At 46.7% G+C, this 16,381-nt stretch overlaps 1 protein-coding gene across 5 annotated transcripts in view; it reads right to left on the minus strand.

Annotated features, from left to right (window-relative positions):
- Nucleotides 1–16,381, minus strand: part of STK32B (serine/threonine kinase 32B) — a 389,829-nt gene that overhangs the window by 261,185 nt on the left and 112,263 nt on the right. For all 5 annotated transcript variants that reach the window (XM_069593237.1, XM_069593236.1, XM_069593240.1 and 2 more), the window contains one exon: nucleotides 6,766–6,917. In XM_069593237.1, coding sequence (XP_069449338.1) covers nucleotides 6,766–6,917 — 152 coding nt within the window. The remainder of the gene's footprint in view (nucleotides 1–6,765; nucleotides 6,918–16,381) is intronic.

A 16,381-nucleotide genomic window follows, 5' to 3' on the forward strand; every position in this document is an offset into this window, starting at 1 on the left:
TTCTGGCTCCACATCCCTCCCTTTCCACATTTCAATGCTGACCCTCTGGATATCAGAATGGAGCTGGGATATTTTATAATCCCCACTTACTCCCTTAGGGATAACAAACCTATTCCACTTAAAAGTAAAATTTGGGAAATCTGACATCTTGAAAGCACACACCAAAGTGACCAGTGATACTGACAAATCCTTGAGTAGTAAAAGGTGAGACAAGGACCTGAACGTGTCAGCATCACCTCTTGCTCCCTTCTATTAAGGGAGTTGCCATGGCGATGGAGACTAAAGAAGATGCTGCTAATTGGAATTGAGGAAAATCCCATGAGCATTTCCCATCTCTGACCCCCAGGACATGGTGGCCATTTGCTATCTCTATATTTTTTTAAGTTTCCTGGGCCCCCAAAGGACAGTGACTACTTAAGGAAAAGAGCAGAGAAGCACAATCAACTATTAGTTTAAGGGTCTGTCCTCTCTCATCTGTAAGCTCTGTAAAGATCAGGAGTGACTATCTTGCTCATTGTTCCATCACCAATGCCAGCACAGATGCTGCAGATCCTTAACAAACACTGAAAGAATTAATTTATTGAACACTGTGGATGCTGAGAATACAGAGGCGAATGAGACATGGCCCCAATCCCCAAGAGTCTCACACTAATGGAGGAAACAGATGTACAAGCAGATAAATGTGATTGAACTGCCTTGTTCTCAATAGAGTCCAGAAGGAAGCACTATCTGTCGCCACATGGGCGGCAACCCTGAGGCAGCTCGGAGGAGAAGGTGGTTGCTGGCCTATGAACTCCAAGAGGGCAGGAGACAGAAGGATCCTCTTTTTCTCTGGACCCTTAGAAATTAAGGCAGGAGCACTTCCCTAGTGGTCCAGTGGATAAGAGTCCACCTACCAATGCGGGGGACACGGGTTTGATCCCTGGTCTGGGAAGATTCCAGATGCAGTGGAGCAACTAAGCCCGTGTGCCACACCTACTGGGCCTGCACTCGAGAGCTCCCAAGCTGCAAGTGCTGAGCTCCTGGCCTGCAACTACTAAAGCCCACACACCTAGAGCCTGTGCTCTGTTACAAGAGAAGCAACCATAATGAGAAACCCGCACACTGCAACTAGAAAACAGTCCCTGCTCATCACAACTAGAGAAAGCCCGTGCACAGCAATGCTCAGTCATGTCCCACTCTTTGCTACCCCATGCACTGTAGCCCGCCAGGCTCCTCTGTCCATATCCATGGGGATTCTCCAGGCAAGAATACTGGAGAGGGTTGCCATGTCCTCCTCTAGGGGATCTTCCCAACCCAGGGATTGAACTCAGGTCTCCCACGTTGCAGGTGGATTCTTTACCATCTGAGTCACCAGGGAAGCCCAGTGAAGACCCAGTGCAACTACAAGCAAAATTTAGAAAAAAAAAAAAAAAAACTCTTTTAAGAAATTAAGCCAGTGCCTGGTACCCAGGAAGAGTCAAATAAATGTCTATTTAATGAATGAATACTTGTAGGGGGAAGAGCAGAAGTTCTCACAGAGAAGAAAGGGGAATCGGTATTCCAGGCAGAAGGAACAGCAAGCACAAAAGGCCTGGAGGGATCAAAACAACAAGATGAATGACAGGTTCCATGAATCACTTAGTGTGGCTGAAACAAAAATGCACTAAGACAGGAGCAGGCGTGGGCGTCCAGAGGAGAGACTAACATACTGTCAGAGGCCAGGTTATGAAGAAACATTTATTCTGTGGGCTTTGGGAAGTCATCGCAGAATTCTAATCGGAGGTGGGGTGGGCTTAGATGTGCACTTTGATGAGACTTTCCCTGTGCTGTAGGCTAAATGTTTATGTCCCCTTCTCCCAATTCATATGTTGAAACTCTAGTCCCCTGTGTGAGGGGGACAGAGTGGCTGGGGGATAGTCAGGTCATGAGGATGGAGCCCTTGTGATGGTATTAGTGCCCTTATAAGCAGAGGCAAGAGAGCTCTCTCCCTCTGTCTCTCTCCCCCAGCCCAAGGGGAGGGCACAGCATGAGGACAGCCATCTCTGCACCAGGAAAAGGGTCTTCATCAGAACTTGACCATGCTGGCTCCCCCATCTCAGCCTGCAGAACTATGGGAAACAAATGTCTATTATTTAAGCCACCCATCTACGGTAATCTGTTATGGCAGCCTGAGCTGAACAAGACAACTTGCATGTGGCAAACTGGTGATGATTAAGTGCTGAAATGCCAGTTGGGAGGTTGTAGCAATAGTCAAGATCAAAGACGGTCATTTTTATGAAAATGAAGCTGCTCAGTAACTGGCGATTCTTCATACGGGGCTTTGGTGTGTGCATGCTCAGCCTCGTCAGTCGTGTCCGACTCTTTGTGACCCCGTGGTCTGAAGTTCACCAGGTTCCTCTGTCCATGGGATTTTCCAGGCAAGAATACTGGAGTGGGCTGCACGCTATCCTCCAGGAGATATTCCCAACCCAAGGATCAACCCGTGTCTCAGTGTCTCCTGCACTGCAGGCAGATTCTTTACCACCGAGCCCATCAGGGAAACCCTGTACAGGTCTTTGTCCTTCATCAGAGGTTCCCTAAGGGACTTCCTGTCTCTGTCCTCTCTACAACCTTCTTTCCTGCCCCCTGCTTCAGACAGATCAGCTCTATCTTTCAACACCTTATGTAGTTTTACTCGAATCAAAGGTCTCAATGCCAAAGAAAAACTAGCCACTAATTTAAGTGGCTCTTTCCTGGCTTCCAGTGGCCTGTTAGAGACCTGTGTCATGATTTAGCCATTAACTACTCAGGGAAGGCTCTAGAAACAATACTTGCTATGAGAACTGTTTACATTAATTGCAGGTATCTGTTCTCATCCTGTCCTGCCAGGTATCCATCCCTCCATCCCCACAGTTACTTCAACAGCAAATGGGGCAGGGGAGGCACCTGCCCAGCTGAAAATAGAACATTTAACAGTCTAGTAAATGTAGTCAATCTGGTAAGTAGAATTGGACTTTGAAAATACAGTCTGAAAATACATACAAACAACCTCCCCGCTACCATTTATTGAGACAAAAGTCTTTAGTACTGAAAACTCGACCCATCTTCTAATAGTCAGCAAGCATGTCCTCATGTTCACGCTGGATAAGGATAGAATTGGTCCAGCCAGCCCAAAGCTGACCTGAAGGACAAGTGCTAGTCCTACCAACAGCAGTGGAGGTCCCTGAACCAGCAGCCACCTCGAGCCCAGGACTGTGTGGATGCTTGTACGCATTAATATTGTCCTGTTTGGTCTTTACAGCAACCCTGTGATGTGATCACCTTTTCACTTCCATTTTCCAAAAAAGGAAACTGAGACGCAGAAGGGAGACTCAAATCACTCTCAAGGCATCTGTACTAGGCTGCCATAACAAAACCACCATCTGGGAGACTGAAGCAGTGGAAGTATATTCTCACACAATTCTGGAGGTTGGAAGCCCGAGATTAGGGTCCAAGATCAGGATGCAGGCATGGTCGTGTTCCGGTGAGGGCTCTCTTCTTGGTTTGCAGGCAGCCCCCTTCCTGCTCTGTCCTCACATGGCAGAGATTTGAACTCTCTCCATCTTCTTATAAGGCTACCATCCTTTTGGATTAGCAGTGGTAGTTGCTTAATCATGTCCAACTCTTTGTGACTCCATGGACTGTAGCCTACCAGGCTCCTCTGTCCATGGAATTCTCCAAGCAAGAATACTAGAATGGGTTGCCATTCCCTTCTCCAGGGGCTCTTCCTGACCCAGGGATCGAATTCAGGTTTCCTGCATTGCAGACAGATTCTTTTCCATCCGAGCCACCAGGGAAGCAGACAAGTAAAGATCACATTGGATTAGGGTTCCACCCTAATGACCTTGCTTAACCTTAATAGCCACCAAAAGGTCCTCTCTCCAGATACAGTCACATTGGGAGTTAGGGTATCAATATATGAATTTTTGTGGGGCACAGAGAGGGTGGGGAGGAAACACACTTCAGTCCATAGCAATCTCTTCACCTACAAGAGGCAGAGCTGTTATTAGAACCTGGGAGATCGGAACTCAGAGCCCGAGTGTTGGAACTCTCTGCCTCATCTCTCCCCTCCCCTCCTCTCCCACGCCCTGCCTCTCCAGCGTTCCTGTTGCTGCACAGCGCCTCTGTTTGGGGTGGGATAGTTCATCGCCTTTTTCCTTTGCTCCAGTTGTCTTAAGCCCCAGAGAGCAGAACAGTTTTGCTTCAGAACAGGTGAAAATATTGCACTTGACAACTCAACCTGGATCGTCACAGGCTTGGAAACACCCATCATTCATTCTCTAGAGGCCAAACTGTCGTGAAAACTAATCAGTGCCTGGTCTTTGCCTCTGCCAGTTATAGAGCATGTCAGCAAAAGAGAGGAATGAGAAGGGGCGCAGTCAGGCGCTCCAAGGCCACGGTAATTCACCCTCCGTGTAATGAGATGAAAAGCTGACGTGTAATTAATTCAAAGCCATGGCGTCCTTATGAGCCCGACAAGTGATTCCACACCACGCCCCCTGCTAGCAGGGTGACAGGGCAGCAAACAGAAGCCTTGCAGGAGGCGCTCCGTGCAGGAAGGGGGAGCAGTGGGCAAAGAAGGGAAGGGCCAGGGCCTTCTCACAGCAGCAGTGGTAGAAGGGTTGCAAGTGTGGGCCATGAAGTCAGACTGTCTGGATTCAAGTCCCATCTCATCCGTCTACTAGTGGTGTGACTCAATTACTCCATCTGCAAAATGGGGACAATTCACTCAATGCCAGCCCCTGTATGCTGGCTGTTGTCCTATACTACTGTATTTTCAAGATACGGTACTATAAGATTAAAAATGTTTTCTTTACTTTTGTGGCTTTTTTAAATAAATAATTTGTGTGTAAAGTACTTTAGACCTATTACAGTACAGTATTATACAGCTGATTGTGTTAGTTGGGTACCCAGGCTAACTTTGTTGGACTTACGAACAAACTGGACTTACGAATGCATTCTAGGAAAGATGTTCATTCATATGCAGGGACTTACTACAAAAAAAGAATTACACTCCAGAATGCAGCCTCATGGTGGTAGGATTCTAGATAACTATTTCCTTTTTGTTGTTCTTGTTTAGTTTCTGAATCCTGTCTGACTCTTTGCAACCCCATGGACTGTAGCCCGCCAGACTCCTCTGTCTGTGGGATTTTTCCAGGCAAGAATACTGGAGTGGGTTGCTATTTCCTCCTCCAGGGGATCTTCACAACCCAGGGATTGAGTCCACGTCTCTTGCAGTGGCAGGTGGATTCTTTACCACTGAGTCACTGGGGAAGCCCTATTGCCTTCTTATGTACATCATTTTCTGCATTGTGCAAGGAACCTATACTGCTTTTCTGATCAGAAATGGTGCAGCCACTGTGCAAAATAGTCTGGAGGTTCCTCAAAAAATTAAAAATATAACTACCATATGATCCAGCTACCCCATTCCTGGGTATTTATCCAAAGAACACAAAAATACTCATTCAAAAGATATTTGTACAACTATGTTATAATAGCCAAGATATGGTAATAACTTAACAGCCCATCAACAGACGAATGAGTGGAGTAGATGTGGTGTGTATAATATACATATATATATATATATATATATATATATATACTGATTACTATGCTGCCATAAAAATACAGATGAAATTTTGCCATTTGCAATAACATGGATGGACTTTGAGGGTATTATGTTAAAAGAAATAGATCAGATGGAGAAAGACAAACGCTGTATGATTTTACTCACACATGGCATATAAAACAAAAAACAAAAAATACATGAACAAACCAGATCAATCAAAAACAAACACATACATGCTGAGAACACAGTGGTTATCAGAGGGAAAGGGGTGGGGTCAGGGAAGTGTGAAATGATGAAAGGGGATCATCTGTATGGTGACGAATGGAGGCTTAATTTTTGGTGATGAGCACACTGGAGTATATACAGAAATATAATGTTGTACACAAGAAACAAATATAGTATTAATAAACCAAATGTCCCCTCAATAAAAAGTAAATTAGAAAATTTATCTTGGGTGGCAATTAAAACATGTAGCGGTTTTATTTCCCCCCAAATAACTGAAGTACCTGTGTGGCTGGAGACACGACAGACACACACTTGTTACCAGTCTCTAATGTATGACATTTCCCCACAGAAATGCCCATCTGAGGCATTTGGTAGGAGGAAGCTGGGCAGACTGGGCGGTAGAAGTCTCAGGACGAGGAGACTTCACATGCAAAGGCACAGAGGCAGGGAAACCACCAGCAAAGTGGCAAATCAAGAGCCAGCAGTGCAACAAGAGAGAGTTTCAGCACGTGGATGGAACTGGGCCCTGAGGGCCAGATTCAGAAGTTGGAATTCAGCATATCCACACCGGGCAGCCATCCAGAGGGGAGTGAGACATCAGCTCCCAGAAGTCCTTCTTGCCATCAACATCATGCAGGTGATTTTCGACAAATTCCCTTAGAAGACTCCCACTTGACATCCTCTTAAAATATTTTACCTGCATTCTCAAACATACAACAACCTTCCCTTCTAAATCAATTTCAATTCCGATTCACCAGGTAAGAGAATAGAATGAAAATTAAGCATGTGCTTAATGATTTCATCAGAAACTGACAATAGTCATTGGAAAGCGTACACAGTGATATATTCAAAACATCCGAACCCAGAAAATTCCATTTCCTCTCTGAACAATGCAGGATTCCTGCTGCAGAGCTGTTTGCATTTGGCTACACCATGAGGCATTCACAGCAGCCCTGGAGGGACTCACTCACCAAAGATTGACCAGGAAAGGATGCTCCAGGCCCTGCATGATCTGGAGCTCCCGGAAGACGTTGCGCACCTCGTCCCTCTCGATGCACTTCTGCTTGTTCATGTACTTCATCGCATACATTTTCTTGGTGTCTCGCTTCTGCACGATACACACCTGCGTGACAGCCAAAGGGGACAGCGTTCAGACCAACATTTCAAAGGAACAAAAAGGGAAAGCCCCTCACTGCCTCCCCACTTCTGGGTTCAAGGCTCGATTCTGAAATCCTGGTGGGCAAGCAGCCCTGGCTATGCCACAGTCCCTCCACATCGGCACCATGGAAGAGCTGCTGATCAGGTATTGACACTAAGTACTGTCCATACAGGGATTCCTTGGTGACTCAGCTGCAAAGAATCCGCCTGCCAGTGCAGGAGACATGGGCTTGATCCCTGATCTGGAAAGATCCCTGGGAGTGAAAATGAAAGTCTCTCAGTCTTGTCTGACTCTTTGCGACCCCATGGGCTATACAGTCCAGGGAACTCTCCAGGCCAGAATACTGGAATGGGTAGCCTATCCCTTCTCCAGTGGATCTTCCCAACCCAGGAATGAAATTGGGGTCTCCTGTATTGCAGGCAAATTCTTTACCAACTGAGCTATCAAGGAAGCCCTCCCCTGGAGAAGGAAATGGCAACCCACTCCAGTATCCTTGCCTAGAAAATCCCATGGACAGAGGAGCCTGGTGGGCTACAGTCTGTGAGGTCGCAAAGAGTCAGACACAATTTAGTGGCTAAACAGCACAACTGCCTTCAACTGCAAGGAAACTGCAGCTGAGTGTGCTAATTAGAGTTCAACAAGCTTCTCAGTGTCAAATCCACAACAGTCTGACTTTGGAGCAACTCCCTAACTCACAAGGGGCTGCAGTGGGAGGAGGGACCTGCTGTCAAAGAAGGCTGTCTGGAGGCGCTAATGCCAGAGGGGAGTCATGAAAGGCTGGCAAGATGGCAAAGCCAAAAGAAGAGACTTTCAAGGAAAAGGAAAGATATAAAGGAGGACATGGAGCCTTAGGACCCCCAGCAAGGAGTACAGTGTCACTGAAAAAAATTAGCAGGAATGAATTAAAGATTTTAAAATGTAAAAAATAAAAAACTAAAAATAAAAAAAATAAAAAAAAAATTAGCAGGAAGAACAGGTACCGTGTTCCCAACATCCTGATGGGGTTTTGCCTTCCTTTCCCCAGTTGCCACATCAAAGGACCACAGACTGGGGGGCTCAACACAGGAGACATTTACTGTCTCACAGCTCTGGAGGCCAGAAACTCCAAATTAAAGTGCTGACAGGGCCGTACCCCCTGCAGGCTCTCAGAGAGAATCTTTCTTGGCCTCTTCTAATTTCTGAAGGTTGTTACCCATCCTAGATGCTCCTTGCTAGCAGCTAAGTAAGTCAGTAAGTGTTAGTCGCTTAGTCGTGCCCAACTCTTTAAGACCCCATAGACTGCAACCCACCAGGCTCCTCTGTCTATGAGATATTCCAGGCCAGGATACTGGAGTGGGTTGCCATTTCCTTCTCCAGGGGATCTTCCTAACCCAGGGATCGATCCCGGGTCTCCTGCACTGCAGGCAGATTCCTTACCAACTGAGCTACAAGGGAAGCCCTTGTCAGCAGCTACATCATGTAAATTTTGGGGTGGGGTGACACTGTTCAACTCAGTAGAGTAACTCCTCTTATCCCCCTCACTTGACAGATAAAAGAAGAGATGCACAGAAAGGTCTTAGACCTTCTTCACACCTTGGGACTCAAACTCAGGCTCTCTGCCCCTCCAGCCAGTGCTTTTCACCAACGATGCTCCTCCCGGGAAACAGGGCTGTGAGGGACAACACCAGGGATGTGGTCGCTGGCCTGGGAGTTCAGGGTTTTCTCCAGGCAGCCCAAGTTGCTCTTCTATTGGAACTCGGGACCCTTTCGGCCCCAACAGGCTGTGAATCTGAGGCGGATACAAGATGGTGGAGGCTTTCCTGGTGGCTCAGTGGTAAATAATCTATTTGCCAATGTAGGAGATCTGGGTTCAATCCTTAGTCTAGGAAGATCCCCCATGCCATGGAGCAACTAAGTCTGTGTGCCACAACTACTGAGTCTATGCTCTAGAGCCCAGGAACCGAAACAACAGAAGCCCCTACACTCCAGAGCTGGTGCTCGGCAACAAGAGAAGCCACCGCAAGGAGAAGCATGTGCCCCTCAACTAGACTGGCCCCGACTCGCTGCAAGTTGAGAAAAGCCTGCACAGCAACAAGGACCTAGCAGAGCCCATTAAAACAAAAAATAAAAAAAGAATGCTGGACAAAAGCCTGAATTCCGATTCCCACTTTGGTTCTTGCTGCCTTTCTGAGCTTCTGTCTCAGCATCTGTCTGAACTGAGTTATCAAAGCCCACCCTGCCCCACTGGGATGAAACTAAATGAGACTGAGGATGTGAAAGAGCCTGGCTGCATCTGAGGGATGATAAATGTCATGTGAATCTTAATGTCTTAAAGAGCACATTTCATGAAACCTCCAAATGGGTGTTTTTCTAGGCAGTACAATCAGTGGCATGAAGTTGTTGTTGTTCAATTGCTCAGTCGTGTCTGAGTCTTTGTGACCCCGTGGACTGCAGCACACCAGGCTTCCCTGTCCTTCACTATCTCCTAGAGTTTGCTCAAACTCATGTCCATAGAGTCGGTGATGCCATCCAACCATCTCATCCTCTGTCGTCCCCTTCTCCTCCTGCCTTCAATCTTTCCCAGCATCTGGGTCTTTTCCAGTGAGTCAGCTCCTTGCATCAGGTGACCAAAGTATTGGAGTTTAAGCTTCAGCATCAGTTCTTCCAATGAATATTAAGTGTTGATTTCCTTTAAGATGGCCTGGTTTGATCTCCTTGCAGTCCAAGAGACTCTCAAGAGTGTTCTCCAACACCACAGTTCAAAAGCATCAGTTCTTTGGTGCTTATCCTTCTTTATGGTCCAACTCTCACATCCATATGTGACTACTGGAAAAACCATAACTCTGACTTTACGCACCTTTGTTGGCAAATGATGCCTCTGCTTTTTAATACACTACCTAGGTTTGTCTAGGTTTTCCTTCCAAGGAGCAAACGTCTTTTAATTTTACAACTGCAGTGACCATACACAGTGATTTTGGAGCCCAAGAAAATAAAGTCTGTCACTGTTTCCATTGTTTCTCCATTTATTTGCCATGAAGTGATGGGACTGGATGCCATGATCTTACTTTTTTGAATGTTGAGTTTTAAGTCAGTGTTTCACTGTCCTCTTTCATCTTCATCAAGAGGCTCTTTAGCAGCATGAGGTTGAAGGCTCACAAACTTTACCAACAAACTTTAAGTTTGTATAAAACCACAGGAGGCAAAGGGGTGCTATACAAAAGCCCTGTGGGGCCCTGGTTCGTAGGGATCTGAGACCCTTCTACAGCCCTGAGATCCACATCTGCAGGCAGACACGTGGTGGGTGGATCATTCTAGTAATTAGGGTTTCCCATCTCTGTCACTCTTCATTTGCCTTCTCAGAAAAGGTGTGGGACAGACACGGCTTCTGCCAGGGCTGGGAGCCCTGAAGCCCAGTCAGCTGCATCATCTCGGAAAGCTGAGGTTGTGATTCCATGGGGTCTGGGCAACACCCATGTGAGAGGAAGAGCCCCTGTCCCCCCTACCCTGTCCCCAGCTCTCGTTGGTATAATTGATGGTGGGCGAAGGTGCTGAGAGATGGTTCTCACCTCCCGGGGAAGGGGGGAAGTTGACACTCACTGCAGCTCAGAGACAGCTCGGGAGCTAGGGGAGACTCTTCAAAATGAGATTCGAATTCGAGCTTTCAAAGCTGAGCTCATGAGTTGCATAGGGCTTGGACGTCTGACTCTGGGTACCAGATAAGGAAGGGAGGTTGATACATGATGTTGCCTGGAGGGGTTGAGCATCTCAGCCTCCTGGGCTCAGGACAGGTGTTCCAGAGGAAACGTCAGCCCTCCTCACCAACAGTCAGCTCTGCTGAGGTGCTGGGAAACTTCCAAACAGAGGTGGTGGATCCCAGGTGGCCCCAGCACTCCTCAGCAGGGCAGCACAGATGCCCTTCCACCAGAAACCACAATTAATGAGGCAGACTACATGCAGTTTGGCCAGAGCCACTCCAGCTGCTGACTGGCAGTTAACAACCCTCATTAGTCTAATTCAGTTAGGAATTGATTTATCATTTATTAATTACAATTTATTGGGGCAAATAAATAGATGCTAGTGAGCATGGATTTCAGGCGACTTGTCGTAAGAAAGACATGTGGCCAGCATACTGTGCATCAGAAATCTGGGAACTGATCCCAGTTTGGCAAAGAAGGGGGACTGCTGGGAATTGAGAACCTCCACCACACTGGCATCCAGTAGTCCCCAGTGGACTGCTCATTCACAGCACTGATGACCTCAGTCTGCAGCACCCTTAGAGGTCTGGGAGGGTCCCAGGATGGTGTATTTTGTAAAAAGCTTCCCAGGGGAGCTGAGAATCACTTTGCTGGACTCTTCAGGAAAGTCCTTGTCTGGCTGCATCCTCAGTGACCTTTATGGTCAGGACTGTGAACCCCACTCTTCAGCTCAGGCAAGCCAGGCTCTGGGGACACAGATGACCCGAGAATCAGAGAAACCAGAGCTGTGCTGGGAACCCAGAACTGTGCAGGTGCAAAGGCTGGTGCTGCCCTTCCATGGACCAGCCTGGATGCTTCTTCTTACATGATTCAGTTGACCTTTGCGGTGCTGCCCACCCCATCCTCAGCTTGAGTGCACTTAGCAAATCCTGTTGATTGATGGACAGCTGTAGCGTAACATTTAAAGACACTGGTTATGCTTGCAGGAGCAAGAATCTGAGGGAGGGAAACTAAATCAGGGAAAAGTGAAAAAAGTCAGGATTAAGGTCAATATGCCAGCAAATTTGGAAAACTCAGTAGTGGCCACAGGACTGGAAAAGGTCAGTTTTCATTCCAATCCCAAAGAAAGGCAGTGCCAAAGAATGCTCAAACTACCACACAATTGCACTCATCTCATATGCTAGTAAAGTAATGGTCAAAATTCTCCAAGCCAGGCTTCAGCAGTACATGAACTGTGAACTTCCAGATGTTCAAGCTGGTTTTAGAAAAGGCAGAGGAATCAGAGATCAAATTTCCAACATCCACTGGATCATCAAAAAAGCAAGAGAGTTCCAGAAAAACATCTATTTCTGCTTTATTGACTATGCCAAAGCCTTTGACTGTGTGGATCACAATAAACAGTGGAAAATACTGAAAGAGATGGGAATACCAGACCACCTGACCTGCTTCTTGAGAAACCTATATGCAGGTCAGGAAGCAACAGTTAGAACTAGACATGGAACAGACTGTTTCCAAATAGGAAAAGGAGTACGTCAAGGCTATATATTGTCACCCTGCTATTTAACTTATATGCAGAGTACATCATGAGAAACACTGGGCTGGTTGAAGCACAAGCTGGAAGCAAGATTGCTGGGAGAAATATCAATAACCTCAGATATGCAGATAATACCATCCTTATGGCAGAAAGTGAAGAGGAACTAAAAAGCCTCTTGATGAAGGTGAAAGAGGAGAGTGAAAAAGCTGGCTTAAAGCTCAACATTCAGAAAATGAAGATCATGGCATCCGGTCCCATCACTTCATGGGAAATAAATGGGGAAACAATGGAAACACTGTCAGACTTTATTTTGGGGGGGCTCCAAAATCACTGTAGATAGTATTGCAGCCATGAAATTAAAGATGCTTACTCCTTAGAGGGAAAGTTATGACCAACCTAGACAGCATATTGAAAAGCAGATATATTACTTTGCCAACAAAGGTCCGTCTAGTCAAGGCTATGGTTTTTCCTGTGGTCATGTATGGATGTGAGAGTTGGACTGTGAAGAAAGCTGAGCGCCGAAGAATTGATGCTTTTGAACTGTGGTGTTGGAGAAGACTCATGAGAGTCCCTTGGACTGCAAGGAGATCCAACCAGACCATCCTAAAGGACATCAGTCCTGGGTGTTCATTGCAAGGACTGATGTTGAAGCTGAAACTCCAATACTTTGGCCACCTCATGTGAAGACTTGACTCACTGGAAAAGACCCTGATGCTGGGAGGGATTGAGGGCAGGAGGAAAAGGGGATGATAGAGGATGAGATGGCTGGATGGCATCATCGACTCGATGGACGTGAGTCTGAGTGAACTCCGGGAGTCGGTGATGGACAGGAAGGCCTGGCGTGCTGCGATTCATGGGGTCGCAAAGAACTGGACACGACTGAGTGACTGAGCTGAACTGAACTGAAAGGGGAATGGTCATGCTGGGTACCATTGTTCAGATATCTTTATCTGACATGAAGATTGCCTTTGGCAGACAATGAATGTTAACTACCTAAATGCATCCTCTCCCTTCTTCCTGTATAATAGGACAATTTTCTTCAAGGAGGCAGTGTGATCCATTAAATACTCACTTGCAGCCAGAAGTAGCCACAGTTCTCACCCGTGAGATATTAGACCGTTTCTGACTTTTAAGTTTGCTTTTTGTTTTTTTGACTTCTGCTTTTGCTTTCTGCATAAAAGGGAATAGCTACAGATCGTTCCAATTTTCTCCTCTGCACCATTTTTATTCTTTCTACCTTGAGCACATATGTAACATCTGGAGCTGCAGCAGCCACTTGTGATCTTGAGGCTACAAGAGTCTCAGAGATACTAAAACTGTTACCATGGTGCCACCTACCTTCAAACTTCTTGTTGTATGAGAAAATAAACCCTCTTTGTTTAAGTCACTCCAATGGCAGATTTTCTATTTCTCTCTCCTGAGAACATCTTCATCTGATATACAAAATATACAATGATTTTTCATGGCACAGAAAGTCCATGTGGGCTGTGATCAATGGAGCCTCATTAAAGTGATTAAAAATTAGCTTTGTGAAAATACTCATTTGGATGAGTATTTCAGTCAAGAAACATTTGATAAATGCCTGCCATGGTTCTGGCACTGTGCTAACCATGAAGATATGACATGGCTCTAAGAACTTAAGATTTGATGGGATAAACAAACAATACTCAAGAGTGAAGACAAAGTACCTCACTTCAGGTCCCTGGGCCCCATACGGCATGGCCCAGCCCCCCTTTACTTCTACCTGTTACTCTCCTCCCAGCTCGCTTCTTACCCTGGCCTCTCTGCCATTCCTGTCTACCATGCTTTTCCCCATATGTACAGTCTTGGTTGCTCACCCCCTTCAGGCTCGGCCCATGAGTCACCTTATCCCAAAAGCCATCCCTGTACTCCTTCTGTGAACGAGCTAATCCCTCCTCAGTCCCCACCCCCCACCCCTTGTGTCCCCTGTCATCCTGGCCAGCTCCCATCACCAAACATGTTCTGGGTTTGTTTCCCTTTTGTCTGTCTCCCTTGCTATGGTATAAACCCCATGATAACAGGGATTTTTCTCTCTTTTATTCACTGCTCCCTCCTTAGTGACTTGAACAGTGCCAAGCACAACTAGTTGACCTCCGTGGCTGGCTAGCTAGTTGGAGGAATGGATAATTACTACTTCAGAAAGAGCAGTGCTCTGAGACAGATGAGCACATGAAGCTAAGGTACCTGAGAAGAGGAATCCTAGCCAGCACATGTGATTAGGAGAAGGCATTCTGGAAGATGCTGCATTTGAATATTCCCTGTTTCTCAGTCAACAAGGGTTGGCTTCATGACAATGGAAGTGTGGGAGGAGGTAGAAGGAAGTGCCTTGCCAGGAGAGGGCACAGTCCCTCTGCAAACACAGAGAGCCGGAACATGTATGTCAGCAGTGCTCTCCACTTCCTCATCTGTAAAATGGGGGTAGGAGTGTACCTATCTCAGTGGGTGATTTTCAGGGTTACATGATATGCACTTACTAAATTATTATTATTGTGCTTATGGGAGAAGGAATTGGCAACCCACTCCAGTACTCTTGAATGGAAAATCCCATGGACAGAGGAGTCTGGCAGGCTACAGTCCATGGGGTCGCAAGAGTTGGGACACAACTAAGCAACTAAACCACTACCACCACCATTGTGATTATGATCATTATTCATACATGTTATGGAGGTTAGAATAGAGAATGTTGAAGAGATGTGCAGAATTGGCCCACCAAGGAGCTCAGGAACAATTTCACAATCGTTTGACGTGATGGTGAATTTTATGTGTCAGCTTGGCTGCGTCATGATGCCCAGATATTTGTCAAAGAGGATTCTGTACGTGTAGGTGCTTTTGCGCGCATGCCTGCTAAGTCACTTCAGTCATGTCCAACTCTCTGAAACCCTATGGACTGCAATCCACCAGGGTTCTCTGTCCATGGGATTCTCCAGGCAAGAATACTGGAGCAGGTTGCCATGCCCTCCTCCAGGGCACCTTCCCAACCCAGGGACTGAATCCACATCTTCAGCACATCCTACATTGACAGGCAGGTTCTTTACCGCTGGATGCTTTTAGGTAAAATTAATCTGTGATGAATTTAAACAAGTGGACTTTGAGTAAAGCAGATTGCTCTCCATAATATGGGTGGGCCTCATCCAATCAATTGAAGACCTCAACAGAACAAAAGACCGACCTTCCCCAAATAGAGGGAATTCTGCAGCAGATGGCCTTTGATCTTGCACAGCAATATCAGCAACTTCCTGGATCTCTAGCCTGACAGCCTATCCTGCAGATTTTGGACTTGCTAGCCTCCATCATGATGTGAGCTAATTTCATAAATAACCCTATCTCTACCTCTCCTCTTATTAGCTCTTTCTGGAGAACGTTGACTAATACATATGGCAATGAATCAGCCAGGATCACAAATCACCACCCAATGTCAACTTCTCCCAGGCCTGGGGAGCTACTGAGGCCTTCAGGGCTGGGCATCTGGCTTTTCTCCACAGTCCACTAAAATGTAAGCACAGGAAGCTCAAACTGCATGGTACTTGATTCTAAAGTATTTGTCCCCAGTCAGCAGAAAAATAGATGGCAGAATGGAGAGGCATCCCTTGCCTGGGGCACAGCCCCATGGTGTGTCCAGCTCCACTCAAAACTGAACTGGCCTCTCCTTGGGATGCTAAGAAACAGTGCACCCACCCCATGGGCCCTGCATCTGTGAGTTCTGATCTGTGTCAGGTGATGCTCACTCCCGCTCACCTGGGACACTGCACGGCAGACATATGGAGATAGACCGTGGTGAACACCGAGGCAACAAATGGGAGGAGCAGAAGACGGATGGCCTTGCATGGCACGTTTAAAAGGCTGGTGTTGCAGGTTGAATTGTGTTTCCCCAACTCTGCATGGTGAAGCCCTAACCCCCAGTACGTCAGAATGTGAGGCATTTGGAGACACGGCCTTTAAAGAGGTAATTAAATTAAAATGAGGGCATGGGGGCAGGCCCTGATCCAATTGGGCTGGTGTCCTCTGGCCTCCAGAAGTGTGAGACAACCACTTCTGTGGTTTAAGCACCCAGGCTGGGGAATTTTGTCACGTTGGCACAAGCAGGCCAATACGGTTGGCTTTTGTCCTGAGGACACTGGGGAGATACAGAAGGGTTTAAAAAGTGGATCACCAATCGCCAGTCTATGTTCGATACAGGATGCAGGATGCTTGGGGCTGGT

Source organism: Ovis canadensis, chromosome 6 (assembly GCF_042477335.2).
Source record: "Ovis canadensis isolate MfBH-ARS-UI-01 breed Bighorn chromosome 6, ARS-UI_OviCan_v2, whole genome shotgun sequence".
Classification (NCBI taxonomy): Eukaryota; Metazoa; Chordata; class Mammalia; order Artiodactyla; family Bovidae; genus Ovis; species Ovis canadensis.